This window comes from Tauraco erythrolophus, chromosome 14 (genome assembly GCF_009769465.1).
Source record: "Tauraco erythrolophus isolate bTauEry1 chromosome 14, bTauEry1.pri, whole genome shotgun sequence".
Lineage (NCBI taxonomy): Eukaryota > Metazoa > Chordata > Aves > Musophagiformes > Musophagidae > Tauraco > Tauraco erythrolophus.
The window spans coordinates 8,148,660-8,166,579 of record NC_141478.1 but is presented as its reverse complement, the minus strand read 5'-3'; the positions used below and the strand labels follow the sequence as shown (position 1 = coordinate 8,166,579).

At 40.7% G+C, this 17,920-nt stretch overlaps 1 protein-coding gene across 1 annotated transcript in view; it reads right to left on the bottom strand.

Annotated features, from left to right (window-relative positions):
• Positions 1–17,920, bottom strand: part of AGBL1 (AGBL carboxypeptidase 1) — a 275,673-nt gene that overhangs the window by 111,732 nt on the left and 146,021 nt on the right. Inside the window, exon 21 of the mRNA XM_086620561.1 lies at positions 16,193–16,369. Coding sequence (XP_086476687.1) covers positions 16,193–16,369 — 177 coding nt within the window. The remainder of the gene's footprint in view (positions 1–16,192; positions 16,370–17,920) is intronic.

The window sequence follows — 17,920 nt, the reverse complement described above, 5'->3', positions numbered from 1 at the left end:
AAATCTGTCTTACTGTAATCAATCATGTTGATTTTTCATCACTATTATGATTCACTGTCCTCTACATGCTAATTGTGGTCTTCTCTTTGCTAATAAACCAGGATCGGTTTTAACTGAATATCTCCTCAATTCTTGATTAGGGAATTGTGTCTTTTTGGATATCTAACAAAATATTTTTTTAAAATAATGCAATTTTTATTCATAATACTTCTGTATATTCTTTTCTTCTTGCGGTCTACTTGTAATACTTCCTCAGCTCTAGAAAATCAGCCCTTAACAGGGAAAAAAGGAAAAGGAAAAAATTTCCTTTATATTAAGGAAAAAATATACATGAACACATGTTAATAGGAACACTGTCCTCTGCTCATATTAAATGTAATTGGGTCATGATCACTGGTGTCTAGGTAACCACAAACTCCCACACCACAGATTAATTCATCCTTTCCTATTATAATGTAGTCCAAAACAGAGCTATGCTGGATACAACATCTTTTGTGTTAGAAAATAATCATCTGTGACGTTTGGAATCTTTAATAGTATTTACTGCTGCCGCATGAAATCCCAGGTATCTCTCACCCAAACTGAAGTCCATAGCTACACGTTTACTTTTGGTGTACTGAGGACAAGTACTTACAAGGTAACTCAGCCCATTTTCTAGTTTGATTCAGTGTGCCAGGCAGACTCATCTCCTAGATTTTGTCAGCATTCCTGCAATATATAGACCTGAATTATCAGTAAAGGAAGATTAACATTCCTTCCTATCACAGCCACACATGCTTACTACCCTTCCTGTCCTTCCCAAGCTGGGAGGCAGAACAATATCCGGAGATTCTGAAATTCCAAAAGTGTACGTTTCATAGCAGGTTTCAGTATGACCAATTACATTATACTTTTATCTGTCAGATCTTTCAATTGCTTATTATTAAGATGCTAAGCAGTAGTATGTAGACATATGAGAAATTTATTCCTTGTGCAGTTTTTCCCACACAGGTTCAATTTCTTTATAGTAAGCTATTTGAGTTTGAACTGCATTTGTTTTCACAGAGCTTGCACTTGTTTTTGGCTCCCCACCTCCCCTCAACTTCATCATTATTTTGTTTTGCTTCATTAGTTCTCTTCCTCTGAAGCACAAGGCTCCCTCATCCATGTGATCCCCATGACGATTGGAACATGGCTCACTTCTCCAAAAAAGGTCTTCTGCTTCATATGAGTTGTGCAGCATATGGTTACCTTTCCATTTTTCCTTCCTTCTCTTATTTACAGCTTTAAAAGCTCTCTGACAAAATTGCAAGATTTTCGTCTTTCATTGAGAGACTTTAAGAATCCTACGATATACCATTTCACATATTTCACATTTTTCCAGCATGCATCATCCAAACTCGCCTTGGTATCTTACTCGTTTGCTCTAGGCAGACAATGCACTGTCACAATACACTTCTGTTTACTCCTCTGTCCACTTTTCCTAAGTTGGGCTCACTTATGACAACTACGTGGTTAAAAATATCAATGCTGGTTTTGTTTTACACCAAAAGGCATTCATGAAAGATATCCTTCTAATTCTCTACGTGGCAGTAGCTGTCTTAACGAGTATCTAAGAACACAACATCACACATTAGCATTGAACATCTCCAAATTCTCCTTCTTCTCCTGCCTATGAGTAACCAATGTCTTTTTTTTTTTTTTTATTTCTACTATCTTCAGCTTCCTCGAGTCTTCCCCACTTATGGCATATATGCAAATAATTTCTGAATTGTCTCTGATGTCTGAATTACTGCAGGGTGTATGCTATGCTGAAATGTCTCTTTCTATATCACGTATCTTCACTTGTAGATCTTCCACCATCTGGCAGTGGATGCATCAAAAATTTCTTCCTTGGACAAAACTTAGAATACTGCACATCCAAGGCAGATCACACCAGTTTTTTTCTCCATCATCCATATGCAGTATGCAATAGAGTCTTACCTAAAGATAAACCATAAAACTCAAAATTCCATCCAAAGCTCTCCTGCATATCAACTTCTCTGTCTCAGAGTTCACCCAGCATAAGCATGTCATTACTTTACAAGTTTATCACATACAGAAGCACATATTTCTGCTCTGTTATACAGAATTAAAGTGTTTGCAATTCAGTTTGGCTTAATTTACTTTAGAAATGGGTTAAGCCAAATTTAATTAAGGCCACCTTAATTCTGCTTCAGAGTGTTGACATGTAGCTTAATGTGGTTTAGCACAGGACTTTTCACTCACACCTTTAGCTAATTCAGAGGCACTTTCCTACATGTTCTGATATAGACAAACTATTACAGAATTCATTTTGTTTAATTAATTATCAAAAAAGATTGAAAGGTGACTTGGTTGCATTGGGTAAGTACCTTTAAGAGAACAAACTGCAAGTTACTACAGGTCTCTCTAAACTAGCAGAGAAAAATAACAAGAACGCAGCTGAAAACAGCAGGCAGATGAATTCACATTAGGATGAGGCAGTAATACTTAACAGTTACTGACCCCTGGAAGAAAATACCAAGGGACCAGACGGATTTCCAATCATGTAATGTTCTCAAATCCAGTCTGAATGTTTTTCTACAAAATCTAGTTACACAAACAAAACTTACTGGGCTTTGTACAAAGCTGCCTGGGTGAAGCCCAAAGGCTTATTGTATATAAGGGGTCAAACCAGAAAAGCTGATAGCCCCTTCTGACTATTAAAACTCCATGAATTTGTTATTAAGATTCTGTTTTCAGCATCTAATACCTTTCCCAGCCACTGCAGCCTTCCCTGCTACGGGACGGGCTGCATCTGAACATGACAGACAAGAGCAGGAGAAGTTAGCCCCCTTTGTTCTTTACAGTGAGACTGAAATATTTGCCAAGTCTTTCATCCAGACGTGAGAATTCTGCTCCTGAGTACTGCTTTATACGCCACCACACGCATATATCTCATGCGTGTGCAGTGCAGCATGCTGGCCTCTCTGCTACTCTTGATTTGGGATCCTCTACCACCTCCTTCCGATGCTGGAAGTCACAGAAGGGGAGAGAGGCTGTGGAGCTGTGCTACATAGAAGGGACACTGCTATTGTCCTCAAAGAGGTGTGATAGAAGCAGACTTTCCAGGTTGTGGGCTCATGCAATACTCACCTTCTCCATCTGGAAAACCTGACCCTAGTCAAGAACAAACCCACCACACGGCAAGCTCCACAGACATCCATGTATTATTTATGATGTTTAGAGTACCAGGCAAGGGCACATATTGTGATTTAAATAAAAAGAAATATGAGTACCCTGTCAGATAGGAAGGAATTAATTACATTCAAGGCAGAGGAATAAGTGTCAGTCCTGGTATGTTGGGTAATTTGAAATAAGTTTTGTGGTAGAATGACAAAAAGAGGAGGAAAGATAACATAATTAGTACAAGAGTTTCACACACATGAAAAAATAACTCAGGATTGGAAAAAAAAAAACAAAGCAAGCAACCAAAGAGACAAGACCTGGGTGGAACCATGATGCACCTACAGATTTTGAGACTGGATAGAATGAATAGACCATTTATTTTGATTTTAGAGGAGACCAGACATGGGGACCTGGGAGCAGATAACAGAGGCACAAGAATGGCAGTGAACAGAGAAAGAGAGCTGACAGACAAAACAGACTGGTAACTACTGTAGCTATGGGAAGCACATCTTACAAGGATACAGCAACCAGCAAAGGGACAGAACAGAGAAAGAAGGGAGGTCACATTTCAATCTATAGCTTACACTTAACATTGGACAGTATATACATATTATAGGCATCAACTAGTGGAATTCACTGCTGCAGGAAGCCCTGTCTGAAAAAGATTATGAAAGGGGATGAAAAAGTACCATAATTATTCACAGAGAATGTAGCTCATTATTTCAAGGTTGTGATAATGACAATCAGGCCTCATGCTGCAGTATATAAAGTGGAGGAGAGGCAGGTGAGGCTGGCAGGATTATTGCCTTTCCATGTCTTAATGTAATTGAATCAGTTGCATTACAGGCTGGTTTTGTTCTCTTCTGAGCCGTGAGGAACCAGCCTCTGTATGAGGCAGGATACCTGATTATATGGACCAATGGTCTGATCCAGCGTGGCAAATATTAGGATCCTAAAAGGAGCAAAATCAATCTTTGCAGAAAATCCTGTGTGTGAAAGACTTTGAAATTCAGATGCTTCTAAAATCCACGCAGAGTGAAAGACAAACATGGCTCTTTCAGCCTGTGCTTTTGCCACCTCCCCATTCTTATTTTCCATGCCTGAGGAGTTGATGATTAGACTAGGAGCTTCATCAAAGGGCAATTTTCAGCTGCCAAATAGATTTGTACAATAAATCCACACGGGGCCAGATTAACAAGCAAGAGAGACATCAGAAATCAAAAAGCTAGCTGCTGTAATTCCACAGAAAACTTGAAAGGATGACGTGCGATGATATATGGACTTTTAAAGGGACACCAGAAATACTGCAGTTAGTTTTTGTTAGGAATGTTGCTTTTCTATCCCTTATCTTTCCCAAGAGTTTTTTCTTTAGCAGATGAAATCCCATGGGCATTCAAGGTCATGCCATTCAGGATTGCTTAGTGGCCTTCGAATAGAACCGTACCATTTCAAACAGAAAAATCACATACATGTGTGTCTGACTGCAATTGTTTGATTCGTATCACCACTATAATATTTATAATAGAAAATTAAAAACAATCTTTAAGCATCTAGTTTGCTTCACTTCTGTAGTTTTCTGTTTGCTCTGATAATTTGTACTGCGAACGTAGCTCAGACTCTAAGAAATCCACATCTCAAGTCAAACCAGGTCCTCAGCTATACCCATAAATTGAATAAATACAATTCAGAGATTAGCCTGACCACAAGCTGCTAGTTGTCTTCAGCCTTCCGGCACTACAAAAGACTGTTTGGCTTCTGAGCATGGCAACATTGATTTTAATACTAGGAGAGTTTGTTCCCTCTTACAGCACACGGAAGGACCCGCTCCCTTGGTCACAAGGTGACAGCGTTTGTTGGTTTTATGTCTCTGCATGAGAACACGAGTTCTATTTATTTCCAAATGGGGCCACAATAACAGTATCTTGTCAGCAGGGTGAAAACATGGAGGGTCAGCCATTGATTCATATCTTGTTCCCTTACAAAACACAATCTCTTCTTCATGCAACCTCAAGTGCAATTGCAAATGGATTTTTTACTTCAAGCATCTAGGTTCCCAGATCTGTAATGTCAAAACCTGGGATTATTCCATCTAATCTTCTCTCAAATTCTGGAAGACGGGTACGACAAGATACTTGTACTTCTGATTCTATGTAGTCTTGTTGCTCGTTCCCTTTGTAGAGAAACAGTTTGATAATCCCTTTAAGTCCGTACCTATCACCTTCTTTCTCACTTACAGCATTGGGATACGGAAAAACTGTGTTGCAAGCAAGCATCTTGGGAAGTGCAAAAGCAGATGAGGGAGAAAGATTCAATAAACAAAGAAGAAACATCAGTTGTTTCCAATACACTGAGGAAGAAAATAAATCTAGAGGAATATCAGCATTCTTCAAAGAATGAAGATAATGCCTGTTCTCTACTCCTCAGCCCCGAGGAGTTTACTATATCCCTTGGTTTAATAGAATCATAGAATCATAGAATGGTTAGGGCTGGAAGGGACCTTCAAAGGTCATCTAGTCCAATCCCCCTGCAAGGAACAGGGATATCTCCAACTAGATCAGGTTGCTCAGGGCCTAATCCAACCGGGCCTTGAACGTCTCCAGGGATGGAGCATCCACCACCTCTCTGGGCAACCTGTTCCAGTGTTCTACAACTCTCATGGTAAAAAATTTTTTCCTAATATCCAACCTGAATCTACCTCCCTCTATTTTAAAACCATTACCCCTTGTCCTATCACAACTGGCCCTCCTGAACAGCCTCTCGCCATCTTTCTTGTAGGCCCCCTTGAGGTAGTGGAAGACCGCTATAAGGTCACCCCGGAGCCTCCTCTTCTCCAGGCTGAACAGCCCCAACTCTTTCAGCCTGTCCTCATAGGAAAGGTGCTCCAGCCCTCTTATCATCTTCGTGGCCCTCCTCTGGACCCTCTCCAACTGGTCCACGTCCTTCTTATGTTGGGGACTCCAGAACTGGACGCAATACTCCAAGTGAGGTCTCACGAGGGCAGAGTAGAGGGGGAGAATCACCTCCCTCGACCTGCTGGCCACGCTCCTCTTGATGCAGCCCAGGACGCGGTTGGCCTTCTGGGCCGCAAGAGCACATTGCCGGCTCAGATTGAGCTTCTCGTCCACCAGTACTCCCAAGTCCTTCTCCTCAGGGCTGCTCTCGATCCATTCTCCGCCCAGTCTGTATTTGTGCCTGGGATTGCCACGACCCAGATGTAGGACCTTGCACTTGGCCTGGTTAAACTTCATGAGGTCGGTACAGGCCCACCTCTCCAGCCTGTCGAGGTCCCTCTGGATGGCATCCCTCCCTTCCAGCGTGTCGACGGCACCACACAGCTTGGTGTCATCGGCGAACTTGCTGAGGGTGCACTCCATGCCACTGTCCACGTCACCGACAAAGATGTTGAAGAGGGCCGGGCCCAACACGGACCCCTGAGGGACGCCACTCGTGACCGGTCTCCACATGGACATCGAGCCATTGACCACTACTCTCTGAGTGCGGCCATTGAGCCAATTCCTTATCCACCGAGTGGTCCATCCATCAAACCCATGCCTCTCTAGTTTAGAGAGAAGAATGTCGTGTGGGACAGTGTCAAAAGCTTTGCACAAGTCCAGGTAGATGACATCCGTTGGTCGACCCTTGTCCACCGATGTTGTCACCCCATCATAAAAGGCCACCAAGTTGGTCAGGCACGATCTGCCTTTGGTGAAGCCATGTTGGCTGTCACCCACCACCTCCTTGCTCTCCATGTGCCTTAGCATGGTTCCCAGGAGAATCTGCTCCATGACCTTGCCAGGCACAGAGGTGAGGCTGACCGGCCTGTAGTTGCCCGGGTCCTCCTTGTTCCCCTTTTTAAAAATGGGGGTTATGTTCCCTCTCTTCCAGTCATCGGGGACCTCGCCAGACCGCCACGACTTCTCAAATACAATGGCCAGTGGCTTGGCAACTTCATCCGCCAGTTCCTTCAGGACCCGCGGATGGATCTCATCAGGTCCCATGGACTTGTGCACCTTCAAGTTCCTCAGATGTTCCCGAACCTGCTCTTCAAGTACAGTGGGTGGTGGTTCATCCTCACAGTCCCTGCTAGTTCTTTCCACAGCTTGGGTGGTAAGACAAGAGGCTTTATCAGTGAAGACTGAGGCAAAAAATTCATTGAGTACCTCAGCCTTCTCTATGTCCCGGGTGACCAGAGCATCAGTATCCTTCCAGAGGGGGCCTACATTCTCTAATTTATTTATTCACTAATAAAAAGTGAACTATCAACTAGGAAAAGTTAACATCATTAGCAAGTGAAAGGAATGTAGGAGAATGCAGGGATTTGCTGGAACAAGCACTCTAAGGCTGAGTCCCAAACAGAAGGGGTAAACAGCAGAGCTAAGACAACTGTTTCAATTATATGATGGTGGAGAAGGGTGGGCCAAGGAGGTACACGATTGCTCTGCTTTGCTGTTCTGCATGCCAGCCACATCCACAGAACCTCAACAGAACTGGATACCTCCCAGCTTTGCAGAGTCAGATCTATTATGATCTCACCCCTATCGTCATTTTTTATTGTGCCGTAATTTAACCATATGGCACGGGACCTATTCTCCAGTTACGCAGCCAGTCAGCACCCAATAATCTATCAAAAGTAGTGACAAAGGAGTTGATTTAAGATACTACTTCTGCCAAAGGGCTGCAGATTGGGCCAGGCTGTCTGCTTAGGAGCTGCAGAAGCAGACATCCCCTTAGAGTCAACTTTGAAATTGTTTCCAAAAGGCAGAGAAATTAGCAAATTTTTCACTTCTTTGTAGTTCGGGATCATATTTTTCTCCTTTTGTAACGTGTCTTTACCAATAAAATCTGGGCTAGGACATAGCACCTGTATCTTCCACCAAGCCATTATTTGCATCCTATTTCTTAGCCTGCATAAGTAGGAGAGAGAGAGAAATGTGATTTGCATGACTCTGAGGTCCTAAAACAGGACCTATGATCCCATGTTTTTCTATCTACAGTCTTTTGTCTATTCCATTTGATGCCAATGTTACGTTCAACATTCTTGTTTCTGCAGATATATAATGGGGTGTCTCTATATTGAAGGAGAAGGAAACTAGGGGAACGTCCATGCACATGAAACGGCATGAGGACAACGCTCTTGACTTCCAAGTTATCTTAGCTGCCAAGACTGCTCTGTGGCGGCCTGCAGCATCAACCGTGGATGCCCAGGGAGAGTTCTCATCCAGGACTAATTCATTTGACTCAGTATATCTGAACAGGACCAGAAAATACAGGTTATGTGGCTGCAAACCAAAATACATGTAATTTCAGCCTAATCACTATGTTGCTCCAGCAATCAATATTATAAACCACAAATTTTGGCACTGTTAATAAAGCTGCCCATTTTCAAACTGGAAAGATCCATCAATCCTGTGTGAAGCGCTGTGTCAAAAGTTAGGTTTGGGACTGGGATACCTGGAAATGCCAGAGATCAGTACTGACCTACACCGCAGTAATCTTGGTAGACAAACACTAACCATTATGGGAAAGTTCAGAACAGGATCGCACAGCAAGATTAAAAGATTAGTGCTGTGGGAGTAGGCTATGATTTGACTTCCCTGTGGATCATTCCTGCTAGAGACGCCTCAAACTCAGTTTGAGGTGTGTTAAAATCACCACTGTGACTGCCCTTCCATACAGATTTTCCATTTTCTTTAACAAAACATCTGGAGTAACTTATTGACCAGTACATGACTAAGGATAAAATCTGGTGCCTCTCCTGGCGGTTTGGCTGTCAGTAACAGAGCTGGCAGAGGGAGTAATTTCCTTCACGACAGGGTCTGAGAGAGAGGGAACACATACACAAGCTATTCCCAGTGCTCTGCTAATGCATCCTTCCTTCTTTCCAAGACTGTCAAGGTCTCTGGAATATCTCTCCAAAGCTAACTTATCCAAATCTACCTTGACATAACATCACTGAGCTTAGCAAGGGATACAGCTGGTCCAGCATCTCTGGAAAAATAATCAAAATAAAACATAAGAATTTAAATTAGTATCTTCATCCATGATCCAGCTACCATCAGTGATCATCTTTTGTCATATATATCAAAAACTTCCAATGTATCATTCCTTGGGTACACATCAATAATGAAAAAGAATAAAACGCTGTTGGCCCTGTGCCCTCTGACAATTCTTGTGTTGTGTTTTAGTGTTTCCTGAGTGCTTTGGGACAAGGAGGCTAAAGAAAGCTATGTGTCCATTCTTCTCCATTAAGTGTCATTCTTCCTTGTTTCTAGTAACAGTGCGAGTTCAAACACAACGGAACATCCCTCAGGCCCCTAACACTTGAGTCTTTCAAGCCAGAAAACAGAACAGGAAAGCAGATGGCCTGAGTGACAGCTGAAATCCACTGCAGCAGGTGCTGAGGAGGACTTCTTCCAAAATTTGTTTCAAGGCAGCATTCATGGGACACCTCAACAGATGGACTAGTGCACAGTGTTTGACAGGCAACTATCCCTATACTAACTTCTTGAAAGAGTTAAGAATTATTCAGTCGCTCTGTACAAAACCATTGGTTTTTTGTACAGCAGCGAACTTGGTCTATTGGATTAAGAGACCATTGCTTTTCCAGAGTAATTGGATGAGGGGCTGAGTGTTCTCAGCAAAAGACTTTGAGCAGTCAGACTAGCACCAGAAAACAGGTCTTGTCCTATATAGGGTTAAAAAAAACCTCAAACCAGTTCCCTTGCCCCTCAAAAACCCAAACCAATAAGAAATAAGCCTTCTCCAGAAATGCTGATGAGAAAAACAACCCTAGTCAACTACTAATCTCTTCCAAAACAGCAAGGTTAATATGACTGTAGAGTGGATCAGGGAATGGGAAGATGGAGCATGGAGGCCTGAATCAGCTACTTGCAAAATTCATAGACTTTTAAATGCACATAAACGACCCTCTCATCTGACAATATTGAGAACTTTCAACAAAAAATTAGTAAACACCAACAATACCCATGACTTTTTAGAACACAGATGATATTTACATCTCATGTGGTTTTGGTCACACTTGCCTTAATACAACTCCCTCATTACCCATCAAGACAGACAAGACCAGCCAGGACAATTCTACTGACAAACTCCAGTTTTCCTGGAGATATAAGGGCCAAAGAATCCCTACAAAGTTCTCCCAATTTGGGAGGTTGCTTTTCCAAACAATCTGAGAGGGCCAAAGTCAGCACACTTTCAAATTCCTGTTGTTTAATGTGGCATGAACCAGATTTGAGTACAGTTAAGCGTGTGATTTCTTAGCATTCTGTCAAATAATTAAAACAAACAAACCAAACAACAAAAAAAAACACCTAATGAGCAAAAACCCTGCAGCCCTTCATACAAGAATCTACAAGTCTCCAAGAAATACAAACACCCAGTATCTCCTAATTTGTTTGCTCAGAAATCCTTTCTCTCTTCTTCCTCCACATGCCTTCCCCCACTTCCTAAACGCCATTAACCCTTACATAGTTTTATCAAGTGAAGTCCACAAGCCTAAAAGGTACAATTAAAGTATCTTACAAATTGAAACATCAATCAATTAGTTCAAGCAGTTGGTGGAAATAAAAGCAGCAGGAAAATGAAGCAAATATAATGCAAACTTTTGCCTTGGATAACAACTTAAGGAAACAGAACAAACAAAACTCTTAATTTGAGCCTTCAGTCCTTAAATTACTATTTTTTTCTATACTTTTCTTGCTGTTACAGCTGCTTCCAATTTGAGCCATTTTGGACCAGAACTGGAAGCAGAACTATCAGAAAGAAAATCATGCTTTCTTATTCTTAGCATCTGCTTTTGAATGAAATCCCCAGAGCACAGAGGGTCAGCTAAACACGCACCTTTTAGAGATGATTTTTTTGAAAAGAAACTTTCGAATGCTTTTGAGACTTACCTATACCTAGGAAAAGTATAAGCTCTGGGGGACAAAAGAAATCAGAAACGAGGAAAAGCCTGTCAGACTTGCAAAGATCATGTAAGCACTTTCCAGAAACGTACACCAGAAAGCATAGACTATATCCTATTTCTTTACTTTTCCTTTTTACAAGTACTTATCAAACATGCTTTATGGCAAGAATATTGCTGAAACCATTTTTGCTGGTGGCTGAATACTGGCAAGAGGCCAAATCAAAATTATTTCTAAGTTTGTGCACCAGACTTCCAATTACAAGAACAATATACATCTTACTGGAGAACAGAAGCAATATCATGTGACCTGCAAACTCCATCCAAACAACTCGATTTCTGACTATTAACTGTAATAAACTGCTTATGAATAAAGCATACCTAAAAATTCCTCATAGAAATCTGGTAAGTAATCTCCAATAAGTAAGGAAAATGAAGAAATATTTCATTGCCTGCAGATAACTATAAAGAAATAGTGGTGCAATTCAATGGACAAATCATATATTAGTAAGAATTTGGTTAATTTGTACAGAAAGAGGCCAAACCAGAGAAGTTCACCTGCTGAAGGTGGACTTGAACGCTTTCAACTTAGCACATTGCTTTAGTTCAGCCACACTTCCACGGCAAATCACTGGTTCATCGCTCATTTTAAACAATTCAGCCCATGCCAGCCAGGTTAAAAGGGACAGGTAACAGCAGACCTTTCAACTTGTTAGACTAACTCACACCACTTTTGTTCAACAAAGACATTTTGAATGACTATCAAAAAAGCCTTATGAACCCTGTGACCGCACTGCTTGGTGCTGCTTGCTCTGCTTTCAGTATCTCTGCAAAGCGATGGCTTTTTCCTCTAACGCAGTTCATCGAAAAAATTTGGGGCATTCAGTTCCTCTGACTTAGAGGCATTAGACTGGACAGAAAAAAAACCACTTTTTTCTCAGCTCTCCAAAAAGCTTTCTTCAAAGAGGGATCCATATCACTAGTAAAATCTCCTTTAAAGGGCACAGTCAAGATATCTGCAATAATTTTAAAACTAATTTGTTATTCCTTGTTGTTTATAATCCCTTTGTTACAAGAAGCTAAAAATCTATTTCCATTAAAACTACATCTCCTCCACCAGGCACAACACGCCAAGGAAAATGCTTTTCCAACATGGCATGTACTCACAGAGCATAAAGCTGAATTTTTGAGATTTGCTAGATTACCAAGACATATGGTTTGGACCTCAGCTGTACACCACAGCACAAAAGATACTAACTTGTAGGATGAGAGATGCAGCAATGAGAGTAACAGCACAGTGCAATACGCTACAGAAGGGTCTTAATTAGTAGGCCAGGTAACAAGGAGTCAAGAAGAATGGTGAAACAGCGTAACACCATAGAACAGGTAACAGCAAAGAGATAGGGAGGGTTAAAAATTAATCACACAACCTCAGGAAAACGTCAATATGTGTGACTGGAGATTTGATTCTTCTGGGGCCATGATTGTACCTGTACTCAGTAGGACTTCTTACAGCACAGTCTTGCATTTCAGTCTTCTAAAAACCAAAGAGGAGAGGGGCTCTACATCCCATAAAAGGGAGGCAGCAATGGAAATCACATGGTAAGCTGGAGGGGTAAAAGTTCCAAAGAGGGAACAATGCAGACTGCCTTCACAGGAGAAGAGAAATGATAAGCAGTTTCTTCTTTTGTTTTTTTGTTGTTTTCTGTTTTGACCATGGGGCTGTAAACTGGCAGGAGCAGGAGGTAGAATTCCCTGCGGAAACTGGCTGCTTTGTTTTTAGCAACTTTCAAATGGAGACACTGCTCCTCTAAGACTGAATTGAGCAATCCAGACAAAATGAAAAAGAGTTTGGATATTTTCCCCCCTTCTTTTCTTCTTCTTTAGTTGAACAAAACCTTAGATAAGATCAATAGTTTCTTTAGTTTTATGTTTTGCTTCCTTAAGGGTAGTTGGCTTATTGTGTTTCCATTGATCACACAGACAGGGAGATTCAGAGACAAACCATCTCTTCTCCTTTCATTCCCGCTCTCCTCCCCGTTTGAAATCAAATGACTTTTAAATGAGGCTGGGGTCACTACTCTTTCTCATTTACATATCAATAGCACAGAATTCCTGCCTTACCTTTCACTCACTAAACTGTTTTAAAAACTAAAGCTATGTTTCAATCCAAGACAGACCACACGCATTCCTTGGAAAAAACTCTTAGCAGCATCTTTTCTGGACTCTCCTTCAGAAAAACTAGGTTCTGGTTTTCCTCAGTCCTTCCTCAATGTTACTCTGTGGTGAGAGGGGGCACACATACCAGCCGTGTGCAATTAATATTTTAACCTCTTGCAGCCTCTATAAGGCCTTCTTGCTCTTCCTAAATCCTTTGCACAATCCGTATCAGATGTGTCTATGCAACTCCAATCATCGTAGCTGTGCTCATGTACAGCAAAGCATGTACATAACGAGACATTTTAAATTTTACCTGCTGTTTGTACTGTACTTCAAGGCATAAAAGTATCAAAAACAGAAGGGCGTGCTTGTCCAGGGGAGATTCTGGATATATTCCTACAGGGAGATCAATCCTATGCAATTATGAAATTGATTCTATTCACACTAAACCACAAATCTACTAATCCAAATATCAGAAAGCTCTAAATATAGGATGCTGACATCTCCTGCCTGAGCATTAGTCTCACTCTATTGTTTACATACACATCAAGTTGGAGGTCCAAGAGTGAAGAAGTCAGGTTGAAGCCTCTAGAAAAATGTGACCTCTTTTGTGATTAATTTCCAGTTTACAGAAATAATTTCAGAGCTTCCAGATACAAATGAAGTAGTTTTGGCTTGATAGATGGAAGCTGAGTATTAAATGGTATTATGCAACGAAATCTTCAGGTCAGCCTGTCAAGTCTACCCTAAATAATCCACTTCTAAGAACAAGCAAACAAGCAAGCAAGAGTCAACTCTAAAGACTGGTAAAAGGAAGAGCAAATAGCCTATCAATATCAATTATTTGAAAGAGATAGTTGAAGTATTTATAGGTAGCTCCAGCATAAATGTCAACGTAAGAAATTATTTTCCATTTTGATACTAACAAGTTGGGTACTTATTGTACTTGGAAAAAATGAGTGGAAATACTTTAAAGCTGCCTGAATCAAAGAAACTGCAAAAAGTGTTTGTATTATCCTTATGATGAAGCAATGATGAGAAATGCCCTCTTATGGGAATATTTGTGTATCTTCCATCTTTGAGATGAATGATAATTGTAAACAAAGGGAAAAAAAAAACGGATTCGTGATCTCATAAAAATAACCTAATGATTCAATTCTGGCTCAGCTTTTCAGGGCGTTCAGAACGGAAATTTCAAAACTGTTTCACAGCTTACAGACTTCCCCATGGGCCATGAGAACATTGGCTTCTGTCACCAGTGACAAGCCCTCATACGTCAACTTGCTTTTGTCCTCAGTGGCTGCCTGTGGGTCCTGATCAGTGAGGAAAAAGAGCACAAGAAAGAATGTAGAAAATAGTTTCACACATTTTAAAGGATTTATTTAAAAAAAGAATCCTGAACCATCTGCATTAGGTCTTTCTGCTTATTTTTGATGCCTCTACTATATAATACATGACCCCTGCAGATGGCACAGTGCTTAAACGCAACACCTGAATGGGGCATTTAATGTTCTCTTCCTACTATTTCAAGCGTCTAAAGGCACAAATTAAGCAAATTTGGGTTAAAGACCTCAGAGATGCTGAAGGAGAACAAATCATTAGATATTGATATAATCTGATGTGTCACTGGTTTTAGGTCTTACTGTAGCTACAGTTAAATCCTCCTCTGTGGAGATCACTAGGAATTTTGTCATTGACTCCAGTTGAGGTAGATTTTTCCCCACTGCCTAAAAAAGATTCAAAACCACTGTCTTGACCTGTGGTGCCTATTAAAAAACCATTAGCACTTCTCAGGAGTAGGGAGTGTTAGATGTAATGCCCAGGGCAATTATATTCTCTTTCTTTAAACTGCTGGGTTTTTTTCTTCTGCCTTTCCTGTCTTGGAATTGATGTGTGTATAGCAGAGCGTAGTTAAAACAGCAGCTGAGCACTTCCTGGCTACATTCTACGGAGAGGTAAAAGGATTAGTATAGAGCTTCCAAAGATAATCATTTGAATGTCTTATTAATTAATTGTTATTTGTAATAATGGCTCTTTCCTTAAGGGTCTTTTAGGATCCTTAACTGCTTATTAATGCTGTATAGATAAGGATTGCTCCCTAGCGGGAGAAATGAGGTGGAATACGGAAACCTTTCATTGAAAGGCAACAGGTGTGAGAAAGGAACAAGAGAAAGAATGCACCATTTGAGTGAATGAAGAATTAGAATCACTCAAATGCAATTACCAGAATTCATTCTGTGTACTTAAAAAGCGCCAGGAGATCTCATAGACTAATGTCTCTGATGCATTCCGTACAATTACAGCCCTTCCTACTAACACTGGAACCTCATTTGACATCGAATTCAGGCCTGTCTAGATCACAGTCACAGGCATACCTTGAGCTCATGGACAGCTGTCCAAACTAATCTTAGATTAGCTACCTTTGGCTGTCAGTAACAGGCAACTCCAAACACAGGATTCTTAGTGCAGGCTCTTAAATTTAGCCAGGTGAATGCTCAGGTAGCTAGCCTGTACCAAAGAGCTTGGTGCCACTACTATTCAAGTTAATTACCTTAGAACTAGGCTCAAGATGTCCATATCACCTACCAATACGTTTTTTACAACACTGTGAACGCTCTCATAAGGATAAGTGCCCTGTATCATCTCAAAAACACTCCTTTGTTCAGCTCAACGCTTTTGGCTCTAGATTGGAATTTCTTTTTGTGCTGAATGAAACCTCAGAGCAATCACTCTACTTTCCTGCCATGGAAGGAAAAACAGTGAGGCCTCATGGAAAGATTCCACTGAGGAGATACTCAGAAGCATGGCCACACGGGTCTGGAGAGAGCAGACAATGCTAAACATCAAGACAATGGCTGTCCTCTTCGCTTTGCCCTTCCAAGCTCATGAGATGTACATTAGGAGGAGGGTAGCACAGGGTTATTTGAAAGATTTACTCACTTTGTAGAGTCCATGGCTGCAGCCGCTGTACGTGCTTTCCATAGTGTAGCTCCTCAACACACCCATTTCCTTCCATACCACCACCCGGGCTGTCGACTCCCGGGACTTCTCCACCAGGAAGCTGCAGCTGTTCATGACAAATGCAGGGGCCACTTTATCCAGGATTTTAGGAAGAGTCTATGAGAAAAATATCAACAATGATGAGAAAATTAATTGAACAGATGTGCATATGTTTATATCATACATGCATAAACAGAAACACCTGTGGTTTTTAATGTGTATATTATCAGATCTTTCTGTAGATACTATTACTGAGAGCTCCAGTCACTGTATTATGTCCATCCTGTGTGAAATCCTCAGATTCTAACATTTATTTCATCCTAAAGGCTAAAATGCAAAATAACCAGTACACTTGGTATTTCTCATTCAAGGTCATTTTCACGCCCAATAGTTTGGGACTGCTGAAGTCAGAGAGTTCTGTTTTCGAGCTGCTTCGACATTAACCTACACTTTCCCATTTTGATGCTGAAAGGGTTGTGACCATATTTCAGTACCTGATATTCCCATTCTCCCCTCCCCAGCTATACTGTATGTCCTCTCATCATGCATCCACAATTTGACAAGGGATTCAGCTATGGGAGGAGTTTTGTCTGAACCTAGCACAGAGCAGAGAAAAGGGATGTGTATTCTCACGGAAGGTTGCACGTAATTATATGAAAATAGAACTCAACATTCAAAAAATTTGTATTGTGAAACAAACCGAAATATTCTCATCTGAGTCCAAATGATATATTTTATACACTTCATTTAGAGAATCACAGTAAAAAGTAATCATGAAAACCCAGTAAAAAGTACATCTTAGCCCTGAGTGATTTTATTCTAGAAATCATATTTCCCAACAACAAAATCTATAAACACTCCTAATACACCGCACTATCAAATATTTCCATCAGTGCAGAGGCAACACTTACTTAGTCATCACAGACTGCTAAATGTGTTACTTTTACACTCTATAAAAAATTATTCTGGAAACGTTAACACCAGGTGTGCTCTATGTAGAAACTGGACCTTAGGTACACACACACACATGCATGCACGAGTGTACATGTGTCTCTGAGTTTTAATGGTGGTATACTAACCACAACATAGCCATGCCAAAAGACCATTTGATCAATCCAAAGAAGAGGAAGCAAAATGAGAACATTCATTATTTCTTTGATGACAGGTTGCTTAAACACCTGAACTGACTGGAATCATATAGAAAGAGTCCCTGCTTATTGCTAATGGAATTTACCCTTGAATTTCATTCAGTTTAGGTGGTGAAAGCCAGCCAGCTAATTTCCATTTTCAACAACAATCAGTTTGACTGACTGACTCTGAGCAATTGTAGTTCTGTTCTGTTGAGTTTTACTTCATAGCACTGTATGGGAATATTTGGTTGCACTCAAAGTGAAAGAATGTATTTTCCTAAAACGTGTTTGATGTGAATGATAAATCTTTGGCCTAAACTGTTTTGCAATAACTCCTGCAAACAGCTTAACTGCACACACCTCTGTAACAAAAAAGTAAGTTTCATTTTTCAGTATATTCTGGCTACAGCTATCAATGGACTTTACCAGTTCAGTAAGGTACAGATCTAAAGATCTGCAAGATCCCTTTTTCAGATAAAAAAAATGAGGTGGAGAAAACTGGAACAAAGTAAGAGATTTCATTTTAAATATGAAATCA